The sequence below is a fragment of the Carcharhinus amblyrhynchos genome, chromosome 2, assembly GCF_965287045.1.
Source record: "Carcharhinus amblyrhynchos chromosome 2, sCarAmb.v2.hapA, whole genome shotgun sequence".
Classification (NCBI taxonomy): Eukaryota; Metazoa; Chordata; class Chondrichthyes; order Carcharhiniformes; family Carcharhinidae; genus Carcharhinus; species Carcharhinus amblyrhynchos.
Window position 1 is genome coordinate 23,003,588 of NC_137325.1, and position 22,327 is coordinate 23,025,914.

Below are 22,327 nucleotides of genomic sequence, written 5' to 3' on the forward strand. Positions count from 1 at the left end.
GTTATCTTGACCCAAAGATCTGGAATTCCTTCCCATACAATGGCACAGTGGTTAACACTGCTGCCTCACAGCGCCAGGGACCTGGATTCGATTCCCGGCTTGGATCACCGTCTGTGTGGAGATTGCATGTTCTCCCCGTGTCTGTGTGGGTTTCCTCCCACAGTCTGAAAGACGTGCTGGTTAGGTGCATTGACCCTGCGTTGGAGTATGGTGACTAGGGGAATTTCACAGTAACTTCATTGCAGTGTTAATGTAGGCTTTACCTGTGACTAATCATAAATAAACTTTAAAACTTTAAACTTATCCCTCTGCCTCTCGAGCTCTCTCGCCTCCTCTGAAACCTATTTTGGTTACTTGTATTAATATGATCCTTGGTGTGAAATTTTATCTCACAAACAATCCTGTGAAGCTCTTTGAGATATTTTACTGTGGTAAGGGCACTGTGAAAATGCAAGTTGCTTTAGTGGTGACGGTAAAGTAAAACAGTTGTAACTACACAGATGACAAGGGGATCATTTATTTCCTCTAAGCCTGATCTCTCAAAAGAAAATTACACTTACTTTTGGGGAATACAGGTTTCAAGAAAAAGGAATTTTAATTAACAAGCACAAAATATTAACAAGTGTGGTCCGTCAGAAATTGACAAACTGTGTGGAGACCAGTTTGACTGAGAGGAAATAAACCTACAACACAAACATCAATAAATTTAAAAGCATCATCAAATGCAGTGAAGATCTTTGATGGGAAAGATGAGGGCTCTTGTTCTACAAGCATATTACCATTACAAAAAATGTTGGCTGAGATTCTCGCTGTGCTAAAATGCCAGCGTTTTAAATCAGTGCAGCTGGCTGGGAGATTTAAGCGGGGCCCGATCCACAGGTTCCGCGCGGGACATCTCCCGGTGCCGGATTTTTGGCAGCGTCAGCTTCATGCCGGAAATTTGCGGGGAAGCGCATAAATTATTCAAATAGGCTTGAACATCTATTTTGAATATCGTTAGCGGGCCCGGGACCAAGGTCTCCAGGCCTGTTAGCCTTTCCCTCCCTGCCAGGGGTATTTCACTTCAGCAGGGTTTACAGTTTTGGGGAGCTGCTGGTCAGTCCGCAGTGGAGTGAAGGGGGAGCAATCGGTGCATCCCAAAAGGTTGGGCACCAAAGGGGGTGGGGGGGGGGGGGGACCCTGGGCATTGGCACCTTGGCAATGCCAGCCTGTGCCCCCAGCACTGCCCAAGGAGCAAAGTGCCAATGCCTAGTGAGCACCTCGGCACTGCCCATCAGGCATGAGGCAGTGCCAAAGAGGTGGGGCCTACGGGAGTTGGGGCCCAGGGGGCATGGCCTGATGAGACAGGGCCTGCTGGGCTGGCGGGTAGGTGTGGGAGGTCCCGTTGCCACTCTGCAGGCAGGACCAGCGAGGGAGGGGAAGGAGGCCAGTGATCAGGGCTGCCACTGGGGTGGGGGTGGGCAGTTCAGCCTACTGGTGGGATCGGGGATACCGGGGATAACGGTCGGAGGGGGGTGGGGTTTGTTAGAGGTGGCTACTGGAGATCGGAGCTGGGCCCAGGACTGGAGGGTCTTAATGACATTACTGTTACTAGAAAGGCGGTGCTCAACAGACTGGAGGGGCTGATTGTGGACAAGTCCCCAGGACCGGATGGAATGCATCCGAGGGTTCTGAAAGAAATGGCGGAGGTGATAGTGGATGCCTTGGTGGTTATTTTCCAAACGTCGCTGGATTCTGGGGAAGTGCCGGATGATTGGAAAACGGCTAATGTTACGCCGTTGTTTAAGAAGGGTGCCAGGCAAAAGGCGGGGAATTATAGGCCGGTTAGTTTAACATCTGTGGTAGGTAAAATGTTAGAATCTGTCATTAAGGAGGAAATTGCGAGGCATCTTGAAGGGAGTGGCTTGATAGAGCAGACGCAGCACGGTTTCATTAAAGAGAAGTCGTGTCTGACAAATTTACTGGAGTTCTATGAGGATGTGTCTAGGGCGGTGGATAGAGGAGAGCCGGTGGATGTGGTCTTTCTAGATTTTCAGAAAGCGTTTGACAAAGTGCCTCACAAGAGGTTATTGAAGAAGGTCGAGGGACATGGAGTTGGGGGTAGGGTGTTAGCGTGGATAGAGGATTGGTTGTCAAATAGGAGGCAGAGAGTGGGGGTCAACGGGTGCTATTCGGATTGGCGGATGGTGACTAGTGGAGTGCCCCAGGGGTCAGTGCTGGGACCTCAGCTTTTTACCATTTATATAGATGATCTGGAGGAGGGAACCGAGTGTAGAGTGTCGAAATTTGCTGATGACACCAAGATTGGGGGAACGGCAAATTGTGCGGAGGGTGTGGAGATTCTGCAGAAGGATCTAGATAGGCTGGGCGAATGGGCCAGGAAATGGCAAATGGAATTTAATGTTGGCAAGTGTGAGGTGGTCCACTTTGGTAGGAAAAATGGTAGGAAGGACTATTACTTACGAGGCGAAAAACTGCAGCAGGCGACGGTGCAGAGGGACCTCGGGGTCCTTGTGCATGAGTCGCAAAAACCCAGCTTGCAGGTGCAGCAGGTGGTCAGGAAGGCGAATGGGATGCTGGCCTTCATAGCGAAGGGGATTGAATATAAAAGTAGGGAGGTCTTGCTGCAGCTGTATAGGGCATTGGTGAGGCCGCAACTGGAGTACTGTGTGCATTTTTGGGCGCCGCACCTGCGCAAAGATATTTTGGCCTTGGAGGGAGTGCAGAGGAGGTTTACTAGGCTGATACCGGAGATGAGGGGGTTGAGCTATGAGGAGAGGCTGAATAAACTGGGTTTGTACTCGTTAGAGTTTAGAAGAATGAGAGGAGATCTCATTGAGACGTATAAGATGATGAATGGGATGGATAGGATAGAGGTGGAAAGACTCTTCCCGCTCAAAAAAGACAATAGGACTAGGGGGCACAGCCTCAAGATAAAAGGGGGGCGGTTTAGAACGGAGTTGAGGAGGAACTTCTTCACTCAAAGGGTGGTGAATCTCTGGAATTCTCTGCCCGTTGAAGTGGTGGAGGCTGCCTCGCTAAATATTTTTAAGACGCGGGTTGATGGGTTTTTGATAGGAGAGGGGATTAAGGGTTATGGGGAGAGGGCGGGAAAGTGGAACTGAGCAGCGACAGATCAGCCATGATCTTATTGAATGGCGGGGCAGGCTCGAAGGGCTGGATGGCCTACTCCTGCTCCTATTTCTTATGTTCTTATGAATGTTCGAGAGGCCAGGGATCGGGCCGTGAGAGTTGAGAGGGCTAGCATTGCGTGACTATTGGGGCTGGCCAGCGATTGAGCTGGCCCGCACTCAGGAGGTGGGCAAACAGGGGCCACTGTGCATGTGCTATCAGCACATGCAAAGCAGCCCGTTCAGCTCTGTGCTGTCAGCTTCTCCAGCGGGAATAGCATCCCTGTCTGAATTCTGGAGTGAATCACACTTGTGCACTCAGTAATGCACAGAGTGTGGGAGATTCTTCTCTGAAATCCCACTGAAATAAACGTGATTTACTCCAGTCTTCACATAAATTGGACACTGACAATTTTTTTTGGGAGAATTGCACCCGTTGTCTCTACAAGAACAGTGTGCTTAAAATGCTGGATACTGAGCCAAAGAAATCAAAATTCAACAACAATCAGTAAAAGGTTGATGTCGCCCTTCCAAGAAAAACTCACAAATTTTATGAAATGGAAAGGTAACGTTGCCATAGCACCAGGTGACCATATGCTGCTTGCCCCTTTTGAGGGGGAGAGTTGACTGGTGGCGATTTAACCTAAGGATCACCACACCTCAGGCTAGAGGGAAAGCTGAGAAGGCAGGAATTGAACCCACATTTCACTCTGCAATCAGAAACCAGCCGTCCAGCCAACTGAGCTAACAAACTGCTGATTGCAAGGAAACTATGGAGTTAGGGTAATTATACACGCCATAATTAAATAATGAAACATGTTCGGACATTTTGCAATCTGAATGTATAAACACATTAAAGTTGCAATTATTAAAACAGAAAATTTTTTCAAAAAATTAGGAATGTGCCTTTCAATGATGGAGAAAGTCTGGAACCCTTCCAAGAATTGGGATGCACCGATCCATTGATGATCATCTTACTAAATGCCAGAAGTTGTCAATGTCCAACACTGATTTCTTGAAAATCAGGACATTGATGGTCAAGGACAAGATTGAACTCTTTGATCAACCACTGATTTAAAAAAAAACTCATCATCCTGCGTTTGATGGAAAGTATCACATCAAAGAGTGGGACTATTGAAAATCAGGAAGCTATTATTAGCCTCTTGCATTGTCTGGTTCATGAAATTACCAAGGAAGTATCTGATGAGGTGTCATCAACATTTCAACTAGGAATGCAGCCACATTTCTATGTGGTGCTGAAAGTGTCAAACCTTGGTACAGAACGAGATTTCTGCTGATATTTGCCTGGAATTCTGTCCTCCCTCATTTCTATAACTTCTTCCAGCCCCGCTGACCCTCCAGTTACTCTGAGATCCAGCAAACCTGGCCTTTTATCCTTCCCCTGCTTCCTTTGCACCACCGTTGGTAACCATACCTTAAGTTGGCATGACCCGATGCTCTAGAAATTTCTCTCTAAATTTCTATTTTCCTTTTCTCCTCTAAGACCCTTGTTAAAACATAACACAAACTCTTTGACTAAATATTTGGTCACCTGTCACATCAGTGTGATTATAATTATATATATATATATATATATATCATAATGTCCTAAGAATAATTGGTTTGGTGCCAATATTTGTCTGCCTCTGCTTATATTTAAGTTTTAGTTCATTTATTAGTGTCAGAAATAGGTTTACATTAACACTGCAATGAAGTTACTGTGAAAATCCGCTAGTCACCACATTTCAGTGCCTATTCAGGTACACTGAGGGAGAATTTAGCATGGCCAATGCATCTAACCAGCACATCTTTCAGACTGTGGGAGGAAACTGGAGTCCCCAAAGGAAACCCACGCTGACATGGGAGAATGTACAAACTCCACATAAACAATGACTCAAGCCAGGAATTAAACCTGGGTCCCTGGTCTGTGAGGCAGCAGTGCTAACTACTGTGCCATCGGGGACATTTTAAAAAGTGTCCTTTTAACATCCTTGCTTACCAATCAGGCTAAAGGGGGGGGCCAAAACATCAAGCTAAAGAAGAAAACTTTTTTTTGCATTTTCTACTGCTTATGATTTATGTTCCAACTTGGTTGTCTGTGTAACCCAGGGTGAAGACTGCAGTAATAAAGACCATAGCCAGTTAACCCACCTGATAGTCCCTGACAAGCTAAGCAATGAGCAACCCAAGTTAATTCCGCCAATTCCATGCTTGCAACCAAATTCTGTTTGTGACTCTTGCATTATTCAAACACTGCACCATGCACTGCAAGCTGCCACGAGGTGGAAGAGTAAAATGTGCGTGACATGACTGAAGAGTGTGCTATCAATTTACATAATCAGATTCGTGTTGTAAATGGCGAACCCACCAACCTGAGAACTACTGAAAAGAAACTGCTGCTTCAAACTTCTAACTCCAGCCTTTACAAAGAAAAATAACAGATTCCTTCTGCTGCCGCTGACAACTAACAATGGCCAAATTCTAGTGGGAACACTGGCTATGCTGATGCATCCCATCAAAACTGTCCTTTTGTACACTGAAAGTGATAAGTATCAGATTGTGAAAGGCATGAAATCTCCTGTTCTAGCAAGCGATGCTGTGCACAATGGCCATTCATAGTTATCTAGAGTTAGAGGGGGAACCGAGATGGTGGAATTAATCTTTCAACAGCTTTGTTCAGTGAAGAGAATGAGAGAAAAAAAACATGAAGAAGGTTTGCAATTCCAGGCATGACGACAGACATAAATTTCTCCTTTCACCCAAAAAATGGGGCGGCACGGTGACACAATGTTAGCACTGCTGCCTCACTGCACCAGGGCCCGAGGTTCAATTCATGCCTTGGGTCTGTGTGGAGTTTACACATTGTCCCCGTGTCTGCGTGGGTTTCCTCCGGGTGCTCCAGTTTCCTCCCACCCATGTACAGGTTACGTTGATTGGCCATGCTAAATTGAACCTAGCGTCAGGGAGATTGGCAGAGTAAATAATAAGGGGGGGGGGGTTATGGGATTAGGGCCTGGGTGGCATTCTGGATGATGCAGACTCAATGGGCTGAATGGTCTTCTTCTGTACTGCAGGGATTCTATGATGGTGAGTGTGTCGAAGTCACGGCCACCACATGCAGCTCAGGTGAATCAGTTTAAGGGAATGAAGAAGGGTGGGAGAAGGCTTCTGTAGAACGTAAATACCAGTTTAGACTAGTTGGGTAGAAGGCCTGTTTTTGTGTTGTACATTCTATGTAGTACTATGCAAATTTACGGAGGCGGAGTGAAAAATTGATGAAGGTGACAGATAGGGAAGCTGCATTAAACAAGGGTTATGTCTGGATTCCATCTTGCACTGAAGACCTATTTTGTGATTAAAAGGAATGTGCCTGAAGAAATCCTCTGAAGCAGACGCTAGCTGTAACATCATAATCTGAGCAACCCCCTTCATGTTTTCTACAAATTGGAGTCAAATAAGATAGCTTTCTGTTCTGCATTTGTGAGGAACATCAGGAAGATAAATCTACATGTTATTTCAAACATAGAAGGAGCTGTGTTAATCATTCTCCATAATGCAGTTAGACAAGACAGACAATTTATAATTGAAGATCGTGAATCTCTAACATGGAGCCAATGGCTCAAATTTTAAGCCCGCACTGACCTGGCAGGAAGCTAACAAGTTGTGAAGAATACTGGATTAATGCCTTGGTTAATATTAGTCTTCTTACTAACATGGAACTTTACAAGATGGTTATGTTTGAAAATGTATCCTTGTATTTAGTTTGAAATAGAATATTTCTTTGAAATGCCCTGAGTAAGGGGGTAGTGATCATATCAACTCTGTCCGGAAACAGGCCCATGTGATCTGGTTGACATGGGGAAAGAGACCCAGACCAAAACCTGCTGGTGATCAAGCAAAAGCATTCACAGGAACTCAGATAGCGGTTTTTTAGAAACAGTGGCAGACGCCAGGACAAAGACAAAGGAATCACTCCTGTCAGGAAGAAGCCGCAGATGTCGCTGTGATAAGCTGGGTGAACTGATGTTAACAATCAAGCAGAATTCTTGAAAAAGTTGCGTGTTTTTGCTAAAAAAAAGGGAACAGGATTATCGGGGCTTTCAAGATTTAAGGAACACAGGCCAGAATTTTACCAGCCTGCCCGCTACGGAAATCGGAGTAGGCGAGGGGCATGGGAAGGTCTGTTGATCTTGGGTGGGATTTTATGGTTTCTGAATGAACGAGGCTGTAAAATCCCACCCATGGAGTCACTGCAGTGGAGCTTGGTGGTGGAAGTTTCGGAATACTCAGGCCGAGTAGAACAATTTTCAAAGAACACTGGAAGATTTGACCTGCTGCGGCAGGGGAAATGCGCCTGCCGGAAACTGGAATTAATCTGAGACATAACCTTTAAATGTTACCCATCTACGAGAAGTATGGTGTGAAGTAATAATGCTTTGCGTGGCATTTTTCAATTGAGTTAATTAGCTAATGCAGAAGTATCTTTTGTTTGGTTTAGTAGTTGCCTGCTAAGCAATTTTGATCCATGTTACATTTCATTTGTTTGTTATACTATAAATCTTAAAACTTGAAATCTTGCCCTTTAGTTATTTTTCTTGCTAACTAGGAAACGTATCTCTTTTACAAATATTATTGGTTACTCCCAGGATTAAAGCACTCTTCATTAAATCCAAGTGAAAAACTTTGAATGGATCAGAGCCATGCTGATTTTGCACATTTTCCCTGTGTCTGCGTGGGTTTCTTCCGGGCGCTCCGGTTTCCTCCCTGTCCAAGGATGTGCGGGTTAGGTTGATTGGCCATGGTAAATTGACCCTAGTGTCTGGGGGATTAGCAGGGGTTAGGGGAATAGGGCCTGAGTGGGACTGTGGTCAGTGGGCTAAATGGCCTCCCTATGTACTGTAGGGATTCTATCACTCTATAATATTGCTCTCAAACATCCTACTGTTATTTTTATATCCCAACAGATCCCTGCAAATCTATCTTAACCACCACCTCAAGTTGAGTTCTGCTTCAGACTGAAGCATTGAGGGCAGAAGCTGATATTCCACCATGCCTTGACGTAGAATATTAGACCACTTGTAGCAGTTAATTGATTCACCACTACAAAGATCAGGGGCAGCGTTGCTTAGGGGTGATGCTTAGGGGAACCCAGTGCAATAATTCAGAAAGCCTGGTGGTGAAACATAGAAACATAGAAGATAGGACCAGGAGGAGGCCATTTGGCCCTATGAGCCTGCTCCGCCATTCATCATTTGTCATGATCATGGCTGATCGGCCAACTCAATAGCCTAATCCTGCTTTCTCCTTAGAACCTTTGATCCCATTCGCCCCAAGAAGGATAAAGCTGGAGCTAATCTTCACACATGGCTTTTAGTTGTAGAGGTACACCTAAAATCCATCTATCTTGTTCCTCAGATACAGATTCAGTGTAATTGTATTTACACATGAGAAAATGCCTATCACATATTTACAGTTGAACATAACTGATAGATTTCCTTTTCCCCCTTTAAATAAAAAAGTTTCTTTTTAACCATCAAAATTTCAAAGGCTCCAAAGCTTTATATTGCAAAACATTCCTCTTATTGTATACATTAACCCACAAGTTACAAATATCTGTATAACATTTAAAAGGTATGCTCTACTCAGTATGACCATCGTACAGATTCACATTTAAAGTATTTTACGAATAGATTGACTGACATCCCAAAATAATTGAGTAATCATGCTCTCTGTCAAGTTCCATTTATGCTATTTTCATACAAATTTTAACTCAATAGCACGGGCATCTCATCAGATGCTACATAAAACTTATAAAATGGCTTACTCCAGGTATTTTAACGGGAATTACAACTCTCTTTTGTAACCTCAATGTGCTGTCATCATAAATCTTAAAGCAATTAATACCTTCACATTACTTAACTGTGCATCAATCCTTAGTGAGTCAAGATAACAGCCAGAAAATCCTGGCCATTCAGCCCTGCTGTTGCTGCAAGGAAGAATGGAGAATCTGGCGCTCAGCCAAATCTCTGTTGACTATGGTGAGATCAGAGAATTCCACTAGCGTGAGTGGCTGGAAAATTCCACTCTGTCCCTTATACTGATTAAGTGCAAGCACTATCTAGTACGGCGCAGTTAAAGGAATCTTTTACATTCATCATATCTAACACATTCATCACAGGACTAAATCTTGTGGCCAGTACTATTTGTTTTAATTCATAACTGTATTCATCCTCTTCGTCAGAATTCTATTTGCCATGTCTCATTTCAAGAGCCCTGCTTCTTAGCTTTGAGCAGTTCACTGCATAATGATTCACCAAGTCACACCTGAAGCACCTATCAACTGTACCTCGGGCGTTCCTGGGATTAATTTTCTCATCATTATTGTTCCAATGTTCTTCTGCTGTAATAGCCAAGTCTGCTAAAGATATTTCTATCTCCATTCTGCCAGTTTTTAATCCTCCAGTTGCATTGAGATATGCAGTATCTTATTTCAAAATCTGATAATCATTGAGTCTTCTATTCTATTATTTGTCAAGGCAGAATGTTTCATTTCTTTCATAAAAATTGATTCCACAGGGATTTTTTCTGACATCTGATACAACAAGATCTCCTTCTCCAAGAACTAAAAACTTTTTGAGGATATCAAGTTAACAAAGAAAGAGGACAAACTAACAAATTATGTTCTTATTTACAGGGTACCAGCATATTCTTAGTTAATGTCCACCACCTTTAGACAATTAAACACATTGGATGAATTTTGCCAATTTTGGTAGTGTCATCCCTGTTGGGTAAAGCAGACGGTATCTGCTGGTGTCACTGGCAAGTTCTCCTGCTGTGTTTTTAAACAATTTGCTGAGAAAATTGAAAAAATAGATGGGCTCTGATTGAGCCATGGAGAGAGGGCCATGGAGCATGAGGAGAGGTTATGGGGAGAGGGTTACGGGAAGAGGGCTATGGAGAAAGCATCGTAGGGTGAGCGTCATGGACAGGATCATGGGGAGAATGTCACAGGAGAGGGCCATGAGAAGAGGGCCATGGAAAGAAGGCCATAGAGAATGGGTCATGGGTAGATGGTTTTGGGGAGAGAGTCATAGGGAGAGGCTCATGGGGGAGAGGGCTATGGAGAAAGGACCATGGAGAGACAGTCATGGGGAGAATGTAATGGGGGAGAGCATCATGGGGAGAGCGTCATGGGGAGAGGCAATGGAGAGAGGGCCATAGAGAGAAGGCCGTGTGGATACTCATGGGGAGCGGTTAATGGAGAGAGGGAAATGGGGAGAGGGCCTTGGGGAAAGGTAGCCATTGTGGGAGACTTAAGTATGTTATTAAGTAACATTTTAATATAACTATGCCCACATATAGATAGAAAAGACTTTTCTACACTGATTTTCTATGTTCACCTCCCTGAGCTTACTGGTATTGAACTATAATGTGGCTTTTGAGGACTTCCTTTCGAGGAGCCTTCAGCTCCAGCAGAGGTTTGAACAAAGTTCTGCAGAGCAGGTAAGTGCACTTCACACTGCTGTAATTCCAGCGGGCAATGACTTTCTGATGCTGGGTGGAATTTATGAGCCACTGTTGCGGTAGAAGGACTGAACATTTAATGTGGTGGGTGGGGTGCTGAGCAAATAGGTTATTTTGCCATGGACTACAAAGTGCTTCTTAAGTGTTTGAGCTGTACTTGTCTTAAGAGGGGAAGAGTATTACCACTCATTGGTGAAAAGGCTTTGAAGAATTAGTGGAGTGACTCAGAGCTGCTCTCGTAGCCACACTCCTAATGTGGTTGTTTCAGTTAAGGTTCAGGTTGATGAGGATCTTCCCAGGATACTGATGGTAAAGGATTCAACAATGGCAATGTTAATGAATGTGAATGGCAGTGGTCAGACTGTTTGTCATAGTCATGCCTGTTACTTATCTAACATTTGTGTCAGATTTTGACTTTTGTCAGATTTTATATCTACTTCATTATATATTTCATCTCTAAACTGTTGTAGCTTTCTTGAGAACCAATTGTTGATTACTATTCAGATTGTTCATCTTCTAGGCTGGTTCGCAGTCAGAGTCAATCAATGCCACTGGTTTTTGGCCATGGGCAGCCCCAATCATGGCTCCCAACAATGAAATATCAACCCAAAATTAAATAGAAAGGAACTGCCTAAAGAAGGGCAGAGAGGCTTAGAGAGAGAATTCCATTGCTTATGTTCTAGACAGCTGAAATGATGTGGAGATGCCGGTGTTGGACTGGGATGGGCACAGTAAGAAGTCTCACAATGCCAGTTTAAAATCTAACAGTTTTATGAGCTTTTGGAGCACTGTTTCTTCATCAATTGACTCACCCCGATGAAGGAGCAGCGCTCCGAAAGCTCATGGTTCCAAATAAACCTGTTGGACTTTAACCTGATGTTGTGAGACTTTGTACCGTAGACAGCCAAAGGCATGGCTACATATGAAAATTAAGAACGTTCAAGAGGTCTCAAAGGCAAGCGGGACTCCAGATATTCGATAAATTGAAAGCAAGGATAGGAACTTTAAAATCAAGACATTGTCAAACCAGGAGCCCATGTAGGTCATGGAGAACAGAAGTGACGGTGAACTTGGGTATGGGCAGCAGAGTTTTGAATAAACTTAAGTTTATGGAGGTTGGTAAATAAAGGGCTGGCCTGAACATCGCTGGAATAGTCAAGATTAGAGGTAACCAAGCCATGGATGATAGTTCCAATGGCAAATGAGCTGAAACAGAGGCAGAAGCAGACAAAGGCATAGAGGTGAATTAGGCGGATTTGATGGTAAAGGGGTTTGGAAGCTCATTTTCAAATCACACAGAACACGGAGGCTGTGAATGGTTTAGTTCAGCCTCAGACACTGGTCAGGGGGAGGGATGGAGTCAGAGGTTGGGACCTAAAGGTTATTGGTCTTACCAATAATTAGCTGGAGAAAATTTCTGCTTATCAAGTACTGGATGTCAGGAACAGTGCTACAAGTCAGAGATGATGGAAGGATTGAGCAAGGTGGTGGTGCAGTGGAGTTGGGTATTGTCAGCATACATGTGAAACCCAACGTCTCAAGGAACAGCATGGTGATAAAAGAGGAGGAAGCTGAGAATAGATCCTTGGAGAATTCCAGAGGTATGGTGCATGTAATGGAGGAGAGGTGGAGACATTTAGGAAGGGAAAGGGTGGCACAATGGTTACTACTGCTGCCTAAAGCACCAGGGACCCAGGTTCAATTCCAGCCTCAGGTGACTGTCTGTTTGGAGTTTGCAGGTTCTCCCTGTATCTGCATGGATTTCCTCCACATGCCCCGGTTTCCTCCCACACTCCAGAGATGTGCAGGTTAGATGGATTGGCCATGCTAAATTGCCTCTCACTGTCCGAACATGTGTAGGTTAGAGGAATAGTGGGATAAATATGTGGAGTTATGGGGATAGGGCCAGGTAAAATGGTCTATCAGAGAGTCAGTGCAGACTCGATAGGCTGAATGGCCTCCTGCACTGCAAGATTCTATGATCTAACTCCAAAGCTTGGAACATAGGCACGGTTACCAATGGTGAGGCAATGAATATTTGGGGTGTGTTAGAGGCTATAACTGGAGGAGCAGAAAAATATCAGAGAGTGGAGGACATTACAGAGATAGGGAGGGGCAAAGCCATGCAGGATTTGAACACAAGGGCAAAAAGAAAAGATTCAAAGCGTTGGAGCCGGATGGGTGATACATTATAGCTCACTGTTGTAAAACAATATAAAATATGGGATTCTCAGTGGAATTCTTCAAATTGCATGAAGCTCATCATCACTCTAATCCTATCCTCTCAGCTGATTCGAAATCTAGGCAACTCTACAGAAAGCAGTGACAGGAATCCTCAGACAAACTTAGCTAAGGTATTCACAGCAGGAAAACCAACTCAGCTACAAAACAAGTGGCTACAACAAGATCTGGTATCCCTTCACGTTAGGGTATGCTATAGAAGCGCCCTTTGATATTAATCTTGTTATATGTAAAACTTCTTCAGGGATGAATATTGAATGAACATATCTGTAAGATGCACAGCGCAGGAGCAATTAGCTCAATGAAAATAAAAATCAGCTTCAAGGTTTGTGTGCAATCGACAGTTGGAGAGCATCGAGTTAATATCTTCTAACATTCAACTAATCTGATTGGTTGAAATGAATAATATCCAATCCCAGTGAAAACAAAAGAGATGATTTGCCTTGTAAAGTGCCCACAAGCTAATACATAGGTTGGATGGTTAGCTTAAAAACCAAACGGTGGACCTGATTCTCCAACGTTGACCGCAGCTGGGGTTCTCCAGTCCCGCTGCAGTGAATGGAGTTTTGGCTAAGTGCCAAATTCCCCATCAATGCTGCTGAATTGGACTACACTGAAGGAAACTGATGCTGCAAAATCTGGATGATCTCTGGCAACTCTGGATCCTGCAGCAGTGGCGGCCGATATTGCATGTGGTTCAGATTACGGTCCGACTTTTATAAATCCTTGACTGATCCCGCTAATAAAATGTTTGAAACTTTAAAATATAACATATTAGACTATAAATGTGTTGGACATCACTTTTATCCAATGAAAAGCGCAAGCAGCATCGGTCAATCTCTCTCTAAAATAACTTGAGGGACAGTGCGATGTGATACATAAAGGGATATAAGGATTTGCATTTATTCAGACATCAGAGCGTACCAGATTGCTATATAGCAATGAAGTATTTTTGCAGTATAAATACTATTGTAAGCTAGAGAGTAAGTTAGACAATTTATGCATTGTAAGGTCTCACAAACAGCACTATGATAAAGATCAGACAATCCACTTTAGTGATATTGGTATTGATGTAAAAAAATAGCTGGGACACCAGGGATAAAAGTCTTGCTCCTCTTCTATAGTGTCATGGAACCCACCTGAAAGGGCAAATGGGGTTTCACCTGAAAGACAGCAGCTTCGACTGTATTCCATTGATATGTCAGTATGCTTTATGGGCTCAAACCCCTGGAATAAGATTTGAACCTCTGACTCAGAGTCAGGAATGCTACCCCTGAGCCATGGCTGACCTACGAGCTCCAAGACTGGCAGGTCCACTGCTAGCAACAATTTCTAAAACAATGTACATCAAAGGATTAGCACTCATGGGAGTTTGCACATTGTCCATCAGAACTTTCCGAAAAAAGTGGAAGGAGAGGGTGGCTGAATGTAAGTTTTGAGAAACTGAGGATGAACAACATTGCTTAGAGGTCGTTAAATATTCCAGTGTTGTTGATAGGACCCTGAAATCCTACAATAGCATAAACAAAGTAAACACAGCCCATCAACAGGCACACCACATTCCAATGCTGCGTCCACTGGCAACCACAATAGATTGTAAACCTGCCATCATCACACACTCAGTAAATTTTCATTTTTCCTTGTTGCTTAGTCACCTCCTCAGCCGAGGGGAACTGAGTGAATAGCGTTTGAAGGTATAATTAGCAAATATCACCTTACGTTGATTCCAAAATAAATAATAATTACTTTTGATGCTGATTAGGGATTGACTGTAACTATTGTTGGCACGTGGGCAGACTTCATAAGTGGGTTTCAGTTCCACCATTTGTGATGGAAAAGCATTAATCAAATCGTCTAATGGGCAACTAATTGCTAAGCACAGTTGACTGCTGGCAGGTTGAATGTTGCTGCTTCTAAGGAGGAGGTTATTCATTTAAACTGTATGGGCAATGTGCACAGTGTACTCACCTCCGCTTTGATCTTATTGTCTCCAAAGCATAAGTGTTGCAAGTAGGCTGCTGCATTGGACTGCACCGAAGGAAACTGATGCTGCAACATCTGGATGACCTCTGGCAGCTCTGGATCCCGCCAACCAAACTCCCTGTGGGAATATATTGAAGTGATACTGAATGATTCTGAACTGTCCAACAGAAACAACGCACAACCTTTACCACATGATACACAGACGTCCCGAACAGGTGAGATCTGTGTCATCTCTCATCTCTGGTTTGGTTCTTAGCTACAGTCAATGAGCTTTAGAACATGGGCATTATGTACCTCGCCATGTAGAAACCAAACTTCATGTGGCGTCGCTTTGATAATTCTGTTCTATCTCATATCAATGAGTTATTTCCATCGCTCTAAATTTGTCAATGAAGTGAGTCCAAAACATGACCCATTTGCCATTTTGTTATGATCTTGCAATGCAAAGCACATATACAAATGAAGTGGTTTGGAGTACAATGAGGGGAGGAATAGCAGCACTGTAGATAAATACACATCAGCTGAGGAAACGTGTAAACAGTGATGAAATAATGGACGGCATAAGAACAGAGGTAGGTCAGTCAGCCTCTTGAGTCTTATGCGCCATTCAATGAGATTGCGCTGGTCTGCATCCGAACTCCCCCTTCCTGCCTTGTTTCTACATCCCTTAATATCTCTCTTGGGCAAAAATAAAAATCAATCTCAGATTTCAAATTATTATTAAATGACCATCCATTATTTTCTGTGAAAGACGTTCCTAACACCTCTCCTGAGTGATCTGCCTCTGAATTTAAGGATATGTGCCCTGGTTCCAGAATGCCTCACTGGTGGAAAAAGTTTTTATCTACCCTAACCTTTCCAAATCCTCAAATTGCAAACAAACCACTCCTTAGTCTTTGGTATCCCAAGGAAGACAAACCTTTTTAGTGCAATCTCTCCTCAAAATCTAACCCTTAGAATGTTCATAATATTCTGTGAATCGACATTACAATTCTTCCAAGGACAATAAGTTCTTCCTAAGGCGTGGTGCCCAGAATTGTATTAAGTCCTCCACAGTGGCATTGTAATGTAAAAGCTGTAAGAAAACTTCCCCTCTTTTACATCTAGACTTCTAGTTATAAAGAGTATTAGCCTTTCTGACGTTTTTTTGCACCTACATTTTAGTGATCTCTCTATATAGGCCCTTAAATCTATCTGGACCTCCACTGTTCCTAGTTTTAGATCATATAAAACATATCCAGATCTATCCTCTTTTGCTCCAAAAATGGAAAATCTCCATTGAAATCCATCTATGTCCATAGACATTACCCTATCAGTTGCTCCCCTTCCTCCTTCAGGTACCATAGCAACCATGGACTTCCATTGGATTGCAAAATGGTTGACCTGGAGACTCTCCCACTCTTACTGCTTGTGACTGGGTGTATTGGAAAGATTTACAGGCTGCTAACCAACATGCTTGGCCATGCACCTTCCACAGCCATCAAATTCAGAAGTGGGACTTGAATCTAGGGCTTCTGGCCCAGAGGTAGGGAACACTATTACTGCACCACAGGGCCTCCCATACTGTGTTACTTACTTCCTCAAAAAAAGTCAATTAGATTTGTTAGTCATGAATTACTCTTAACAAATCCAAATTGACGCTCCCTCATCAGTTTAAATTTTTTTAAAGTGCCTAGTCGCTCTGTCCTTAATTGCAGATTCCAATAACTTCCCCATAGCAGATGTTAGACTAAAAGGTCTGTAATTTCCTGGTTTCTTCCTCCCACCTTTTTAAATAACACCATTCTTTGGATTTGCATTTAATTTACTGTCTGCCTTTTTTCTTACTATGAATACCAGACGGAGGCCTGTAATGTAGGCATGAACAAGACTGACTGCAAAGCAAAAGGGTGGCACGGTGGTTAGCACTGCTGCTTCACAGCGCCAGGGACCAGGGTTCAATTCTGGCTGTGTGGAGTCTGCACATTCTGCCTGTGTCTGGATGGATTTCCTCCGGGTGCTCCAGTTTCCTCCCACAATTCAAAGATGTGCAGGTTAGGTTGATTGGCCATGCTAAATTGCCCCTTTGTATCAGGGGGAATTAGCAGGGCAAATAGGTGAGATTACGGGGATAGAGTCTGGGTGGGACTGTTCTTGGTGCAGGCTCGAAGGGCCAAATGGCCTCCCTTCTGCACTGTGGGGATTCTATGATTCAAACTAAACTGGAGGTACATCAGCCTGCATTTTTCAAATCGTAAAAGGGAAGAAAGATTGAAGAAGGTAAAGTTTTTATAGCATTGAGGTACCGGAGAAGATGAACCTGTGAAGCTCATGTGCTGAGTTCTGATTTCAATGAAGTGGGGACGAGTGTGTGGAAGAATGCACCGGATGGAGTTGAGGAAATTTGGAAGAGAAAAAAAGAAAGGGTTCATGGAGAGGAACCGTTATGCTCAGGATAAAATCGGGAGCAATAAAAAAAGGTCAAGGCAGACAGTAAAAGGTTGGGGGTCAGAGCTGAAACAACATATTTACTTTTCCTCATATCTGGTTGAGATTACCAGAAATTTAAACCAACCTTCTTCAATACAGCAACAACATTTTCGTCTTGAAGGTGCTTAAGCTTCATGCTAGAGTTATGGGCAAGGAAGTGCAGAGCATAAAGAAACAAAATAGGCCTCTTGGAGGCAACTTCAGCAGTGGAGGTGATGTGGGAGTTTTTCTTGATACCAGAGGCTAAGAATCTGTGTGAAACATGTACTACATTGGTTTGACTCACAAGGAAACTGTGCCTTTGAAAAATTGAAGGAAACAAGGTTTCCACTGGATGATTGAAGGGAGAACAAACTGTATTGATTTGGATTGAGACAGAAGTTGTGTCCATTGGGAGCATGTTACATTAAGGAAGTTGATTAGAGTAGTGTGAAATCATTAGTGTTGGTCGGTGGGCAAAGGATGAACTGCTATGCAGAAGGAGCAGAATAGGAAAGAATACCAAGTGCCCTGTGAAACATCTGAGTTAAATTAACAACAGTACAAGCAGACCTCAAAACTACACACAAATATATAATCACCAGTCCCAACAATTAAATAAATCTGTACATTTCACATTCCTCTTTTACAACAGTAACATTTCACAGCATTTCTGTGCAAAACATGCAGATTATTTTGAATAATAGTGCCACAGTTTTTTGTCAAAAAGGTTGAAAATATGTTTTCCGAATTTCAAACCAGTCAAATGGAGAAATGCAGTTTTAAAATATGGTTTTCCTGAGCACAGTTTGATTGGCAGCATTAAAAAACCTATTCACAATGTGCCTTCACCCTTTGACATTTATCAAATAGCTGATATGCCACTAAAGCAAGTATATCAAAACTTAGAGAAGCTATGAATTGCAACTGTTTATTTAGAAAGCAAGAAAGGTTTGCTTTTAAATATAGCCTTTCATGGCTCCATGTGTGGCACAGTGGTTAGTGCTGCTGCCTCATAGCCCCAGGGACCCAGGTACAGTTCCCAGCTTGGGTCACTGTCTGTGTGGAGTTTGCCCATTCTCCCTGTGTCTGCCAGTGTTTCTTCTGGGTGCTCCGGTTTTCTCCCACAGTCCAAAGATGAGCGGGTTAGGTGGATTGGCAATGCTAAATTGCTTCTTAGTGTCAGGGGGACTAGCTTGGGGATGGGGCCTGGTTGGGATTGTGGTCAGTGCAGACTCAATGGGCCAAATGGCCTCCTTTTGCACTGTAGGATTCTAAGTTACTGTGAAAAAATTTTTTACAACTAATTAAGTACCTTTTGAAGTATAGTCATTGATGCAATGTAGGAGACACTAGCAGCATTTTTGCATACAGCAAGGTCCCACAAATAGCAATGTGATAATACCAGAATATCTTTAATTTAGCAATATTGTTAGAGTGATAAATATTGACCAGGTTACCAGAAGTTCCAGCTTCTGGAAACATTTATATGCATCTGGGAGAGTTGATGAAATCTTGGTTTAGGATGTTAACAAAATGATGGAACTTCTAATAGTATAGCACTTTCTCAGTATTGAAGTACCAGCCTAGATCATGGCTGGAATTCTCCAGTCACTCATGCCCTGCCTTAACAGCAAACGAGAGCAGACAATTTGGTGCTCAACCAAACCTCCATTTACTGCAACGGGACCAGAGAATCCCAGTTGCGAGTGAGGTCAGAGATTCTGGCCCAAGGTGTTCCAACTGATGAAGTGGGATTTGAACTAACAACCTTCTGACTCAAAGGTGAAAGTGCTACCTCTGGGCCAGGGCCAACTTTGAACACAAAGACTAACCAAGGGCAGAGGAAAGCCAGACTTCAAAACCAAGCCCTGCAAGTGCTTGCAAGACACCCCAGATATTTGTTTGTTAGACTTGCAAATTAATGCAGAAATTGTGCAACAAATGCAGCAAAGTGTTACTTGAAGAGGTCCTACAATTCAGGATGTGGTGAGATTTATTGCACAGTTAAACAAACAAAATAACTATTACTGTGGAGATACAAGAACATGAAGGAGCAATACAGTCATAGAGGAGATGCATGCAAAAATATTGCAGGCAGGAATATGAGCAAGGACGGGTTGCCAACTCTGGTTGGATGCATTCCTGGAGGTTTTTAAAAGATAATCTGTCAACTGACCCTCTGGGTCAAACAAGCTTTTCCCATTTTCCTTCAATATTTTTAAAACCAGTAAAGAAGTGTCAAAGAAAATAAAAGTTGTGCTTTTTTTTAAGGCCACAAAGATTTTTCTCCCAGGTTGCAACAGCATCCAAGAGATTGGTCTCTAACAATCCTGGAGGGTTGGCAACCCAAGGATGTAGGCAGTCAGATGCATGGGAAATTAAGCAGAATTAGCCATTCACGCAGCACCACCACAATGGCCAAGCGCTCCCATGGGTCAAATCACCCTGTCTTAGTCAATACAATTCTCACATTTAAGGACAAAACCTGTATATAGGGAGCTCAGAATAAAACTCATAATGTACATAATGTACAAAAACCATTCACTAGAAATGATGGCAGCATTGTAGATACACCCTGATAGACAATTCTAGGCTTTGAGAATTGGCTGCTGCATGTGGGATGCATTGACCAACGGCTATCTCTCATATTAATTTTCATACGTAGCAGGATTTAGATGATACGTTACAACATGTTCATACACAGTAATTAGTGCTTAATGCTTGATGTCCTGACAATAATGCCCAATGGGTGTGTAATTATGTATTCAGAATAACCCAGATGGGCTCAGCACAGTGGCACAGTGGTTGGCATTGCTGCCTCACAGCACCATGGACCGGGGTTCGATTCTCAGCTTGGGTCACTGTCTGTGCGGAGTCTGCACTTTCTCCCCACGTCTGCATGGGTTTCCTCCGGGTGCTCTGGTTTCCTTCCACAGTCTGAAAGAGGTGCTGCTTAGATGCATTGGCCATGCTGAATCCTCCCTCAATATACCCGAACAGGTGCCGGAGTGAGACGATTAGTGGATTTTCACAGTAACTTTATTGCAGTATCAATGTAAGCTTACTTGTGATACTAACAAATAAACTTTAAAGTAGAGTTGCTGACTCAAAGAAAAAAAATCACAACAACACCATCCACATTTGAATTGAAAATGAGTACAGAACGACACTGGCATGGGGTTTGGTGATATGCAGCAAGCACTGGACAGTGGTCCGGTGCAGTATGCTTTCTAAGATGTATAGGAATCCAAACTAGGTGGGTCTATTCAGGAAACATAGAAACAAGGAGCAGGAGTAGGCCATTCGAACCTTCGAGCCTGCTCTGTCATTCATTTTCATTGAATTCAATATCCTGATTTCCCCCCTTCCTCCCATATCCCTTAATATCTTTAGCTCCAAGAGCTATATTCTTCTTGAAATCAGGCATTTTGGCCTCAACTACATTTTGTGGTAGTGAATACCACACATTTACCACCTTCTGGGTGAAAAAATTCTCCTCACCTCAGCTCTAAAAGATTTACCTTTTATCCTAAGACTATGACCCCTAGTTCTGGACTCCCCCACCATTAGAAACATTCTTTTTGAATATACCCTATCTAATCCTGTTAGAATTTCAAAAGTTTCTATGAGATCCCCCTCACTCTTCTAAACTCCATTGAATATAATCCTAACTGACTTAGTCTGTCCTCATATGACAGACTTGCCATCCCAGGAATCGGTCTGGTAAACCTTCGCTGTACTCCCTCGACAGCAAGGACATCCTTCCTCAGGCAAGGACATCCTTCCTCAGGTAAGGACACCAAAACTGCTCACAACACTCTAGGTTTGGCCTAACAACATTGTATACAATTGCAGCAAAACATCCCCATCCCTATACTCAATTCCCCTCACTATGAAGGCCAGCATATATTTTGCCTTTTTTACTCCCCATAATTGCTCAGTGAGAAGGATGCTTGGGCACATAATCCATATTGCTTGCTATCTGACTTCACACACCTGACAGTTCCGTGTCCTGTGGTCCTTCCATTCAGCAAAGCCTCACATTGAGCACACTGTCTTTTATAATATGCACCTAAACTTCCAAGCAGACAAACTGCCTCTCTTCCACATGGGGTAATAATTATTCTCACGTCCTTGGTGATCACACGTATAGGAGTGTCATTGGTGGCACAGTAGCACTGCTGCTTCCCAGCGCCAGGGACATAAGAACATAAGAACTAGGAGCAGGAGTAGACCATCTGGCCCCTGAAGCCTGCTCTGCCATTCAATAAGATCATTGCTCATCTTTTCGTGGACTCAGGTCCATTTACCTGCCCACAAACCATAACCCTTAATTCTTTTACTGTTCAAAAATGTACCTATCCTTGCCTTAAAAACATTCAATAAGGTAGCCTCAACTGCTTCACTGGACAAGGAATTCCACAGATTCACAACCCTTTGTGTGAAAAAGTTCCTCCTCAACTCAGTCCTAGATCTGCTTCCCCTTATTTTGAGGCCATGCCCCTTAGTTCTTCATCAGTTGAAGGAGTTTGAGCTCTAAGTTTCTGAACTTCAACACTGACTGGCACCATTGCATCAATGAGACTGAGAACTTTGTGAATAGTACATTCCTGGATGAGGACATCCTGCAGCTTCAGGGTGTGCAGGTACAGAGGGAACAGTCAAGCAACACCACACATGTAGCGCGTCTGAGTTCAACTTGCTCTCTAATCACTTCTGAATTCTACAGAGGGTGGTGTTTCCTGTGGGGAATATAGCCAGAGTTATATTCTCAGTACCATGGGTGGTGCAAAGTGGGGGAGGAGGATGGTCAATAAAGCAATAATGGAAAGGGACTCAATCTTAAGGGGATCAGTCTTTATGGCTGCAGACATGACTTTAGGATGGCATGAGGCCTCCTGATAGAGGCAAGGATGTCACAGGATACCACAGTGCAGAAAAGGCCCTTCGGCCCATTGGCTCTGCACCAATGTATGAAAAGCCCTGACCTGCCCACC

The 22,327-nt window shown here is 43.3% G+C and overlaps 1 protein-coding gene across 3 annotated transcripts in view; it reads right to left on the reverse strand.

The window, feature by feature from the left end:
• The window catches only part of ctnnd2b (catenin (cadherin-associated protein), delta 2b), a 1,166,477-nt gene that overhangs the window by 180,160 nt on the left and 963,990 nt on the right, over positions 1-22,327 (reverse strand). For all 3 annotated transcript variants that reach the window (XM_080203490.1, XM_080203498.1, XM_080203509.1), the window contains one exon: positions 14,865-14,997. In XM_080203490.1, coding sequence (XP_080059616.1) covers positions 14,865-14,997 — 133 coding nt within the window. The remainder of the gene's footprint in view (positions 1-14,864; positions 14,998-22,327) is intronic.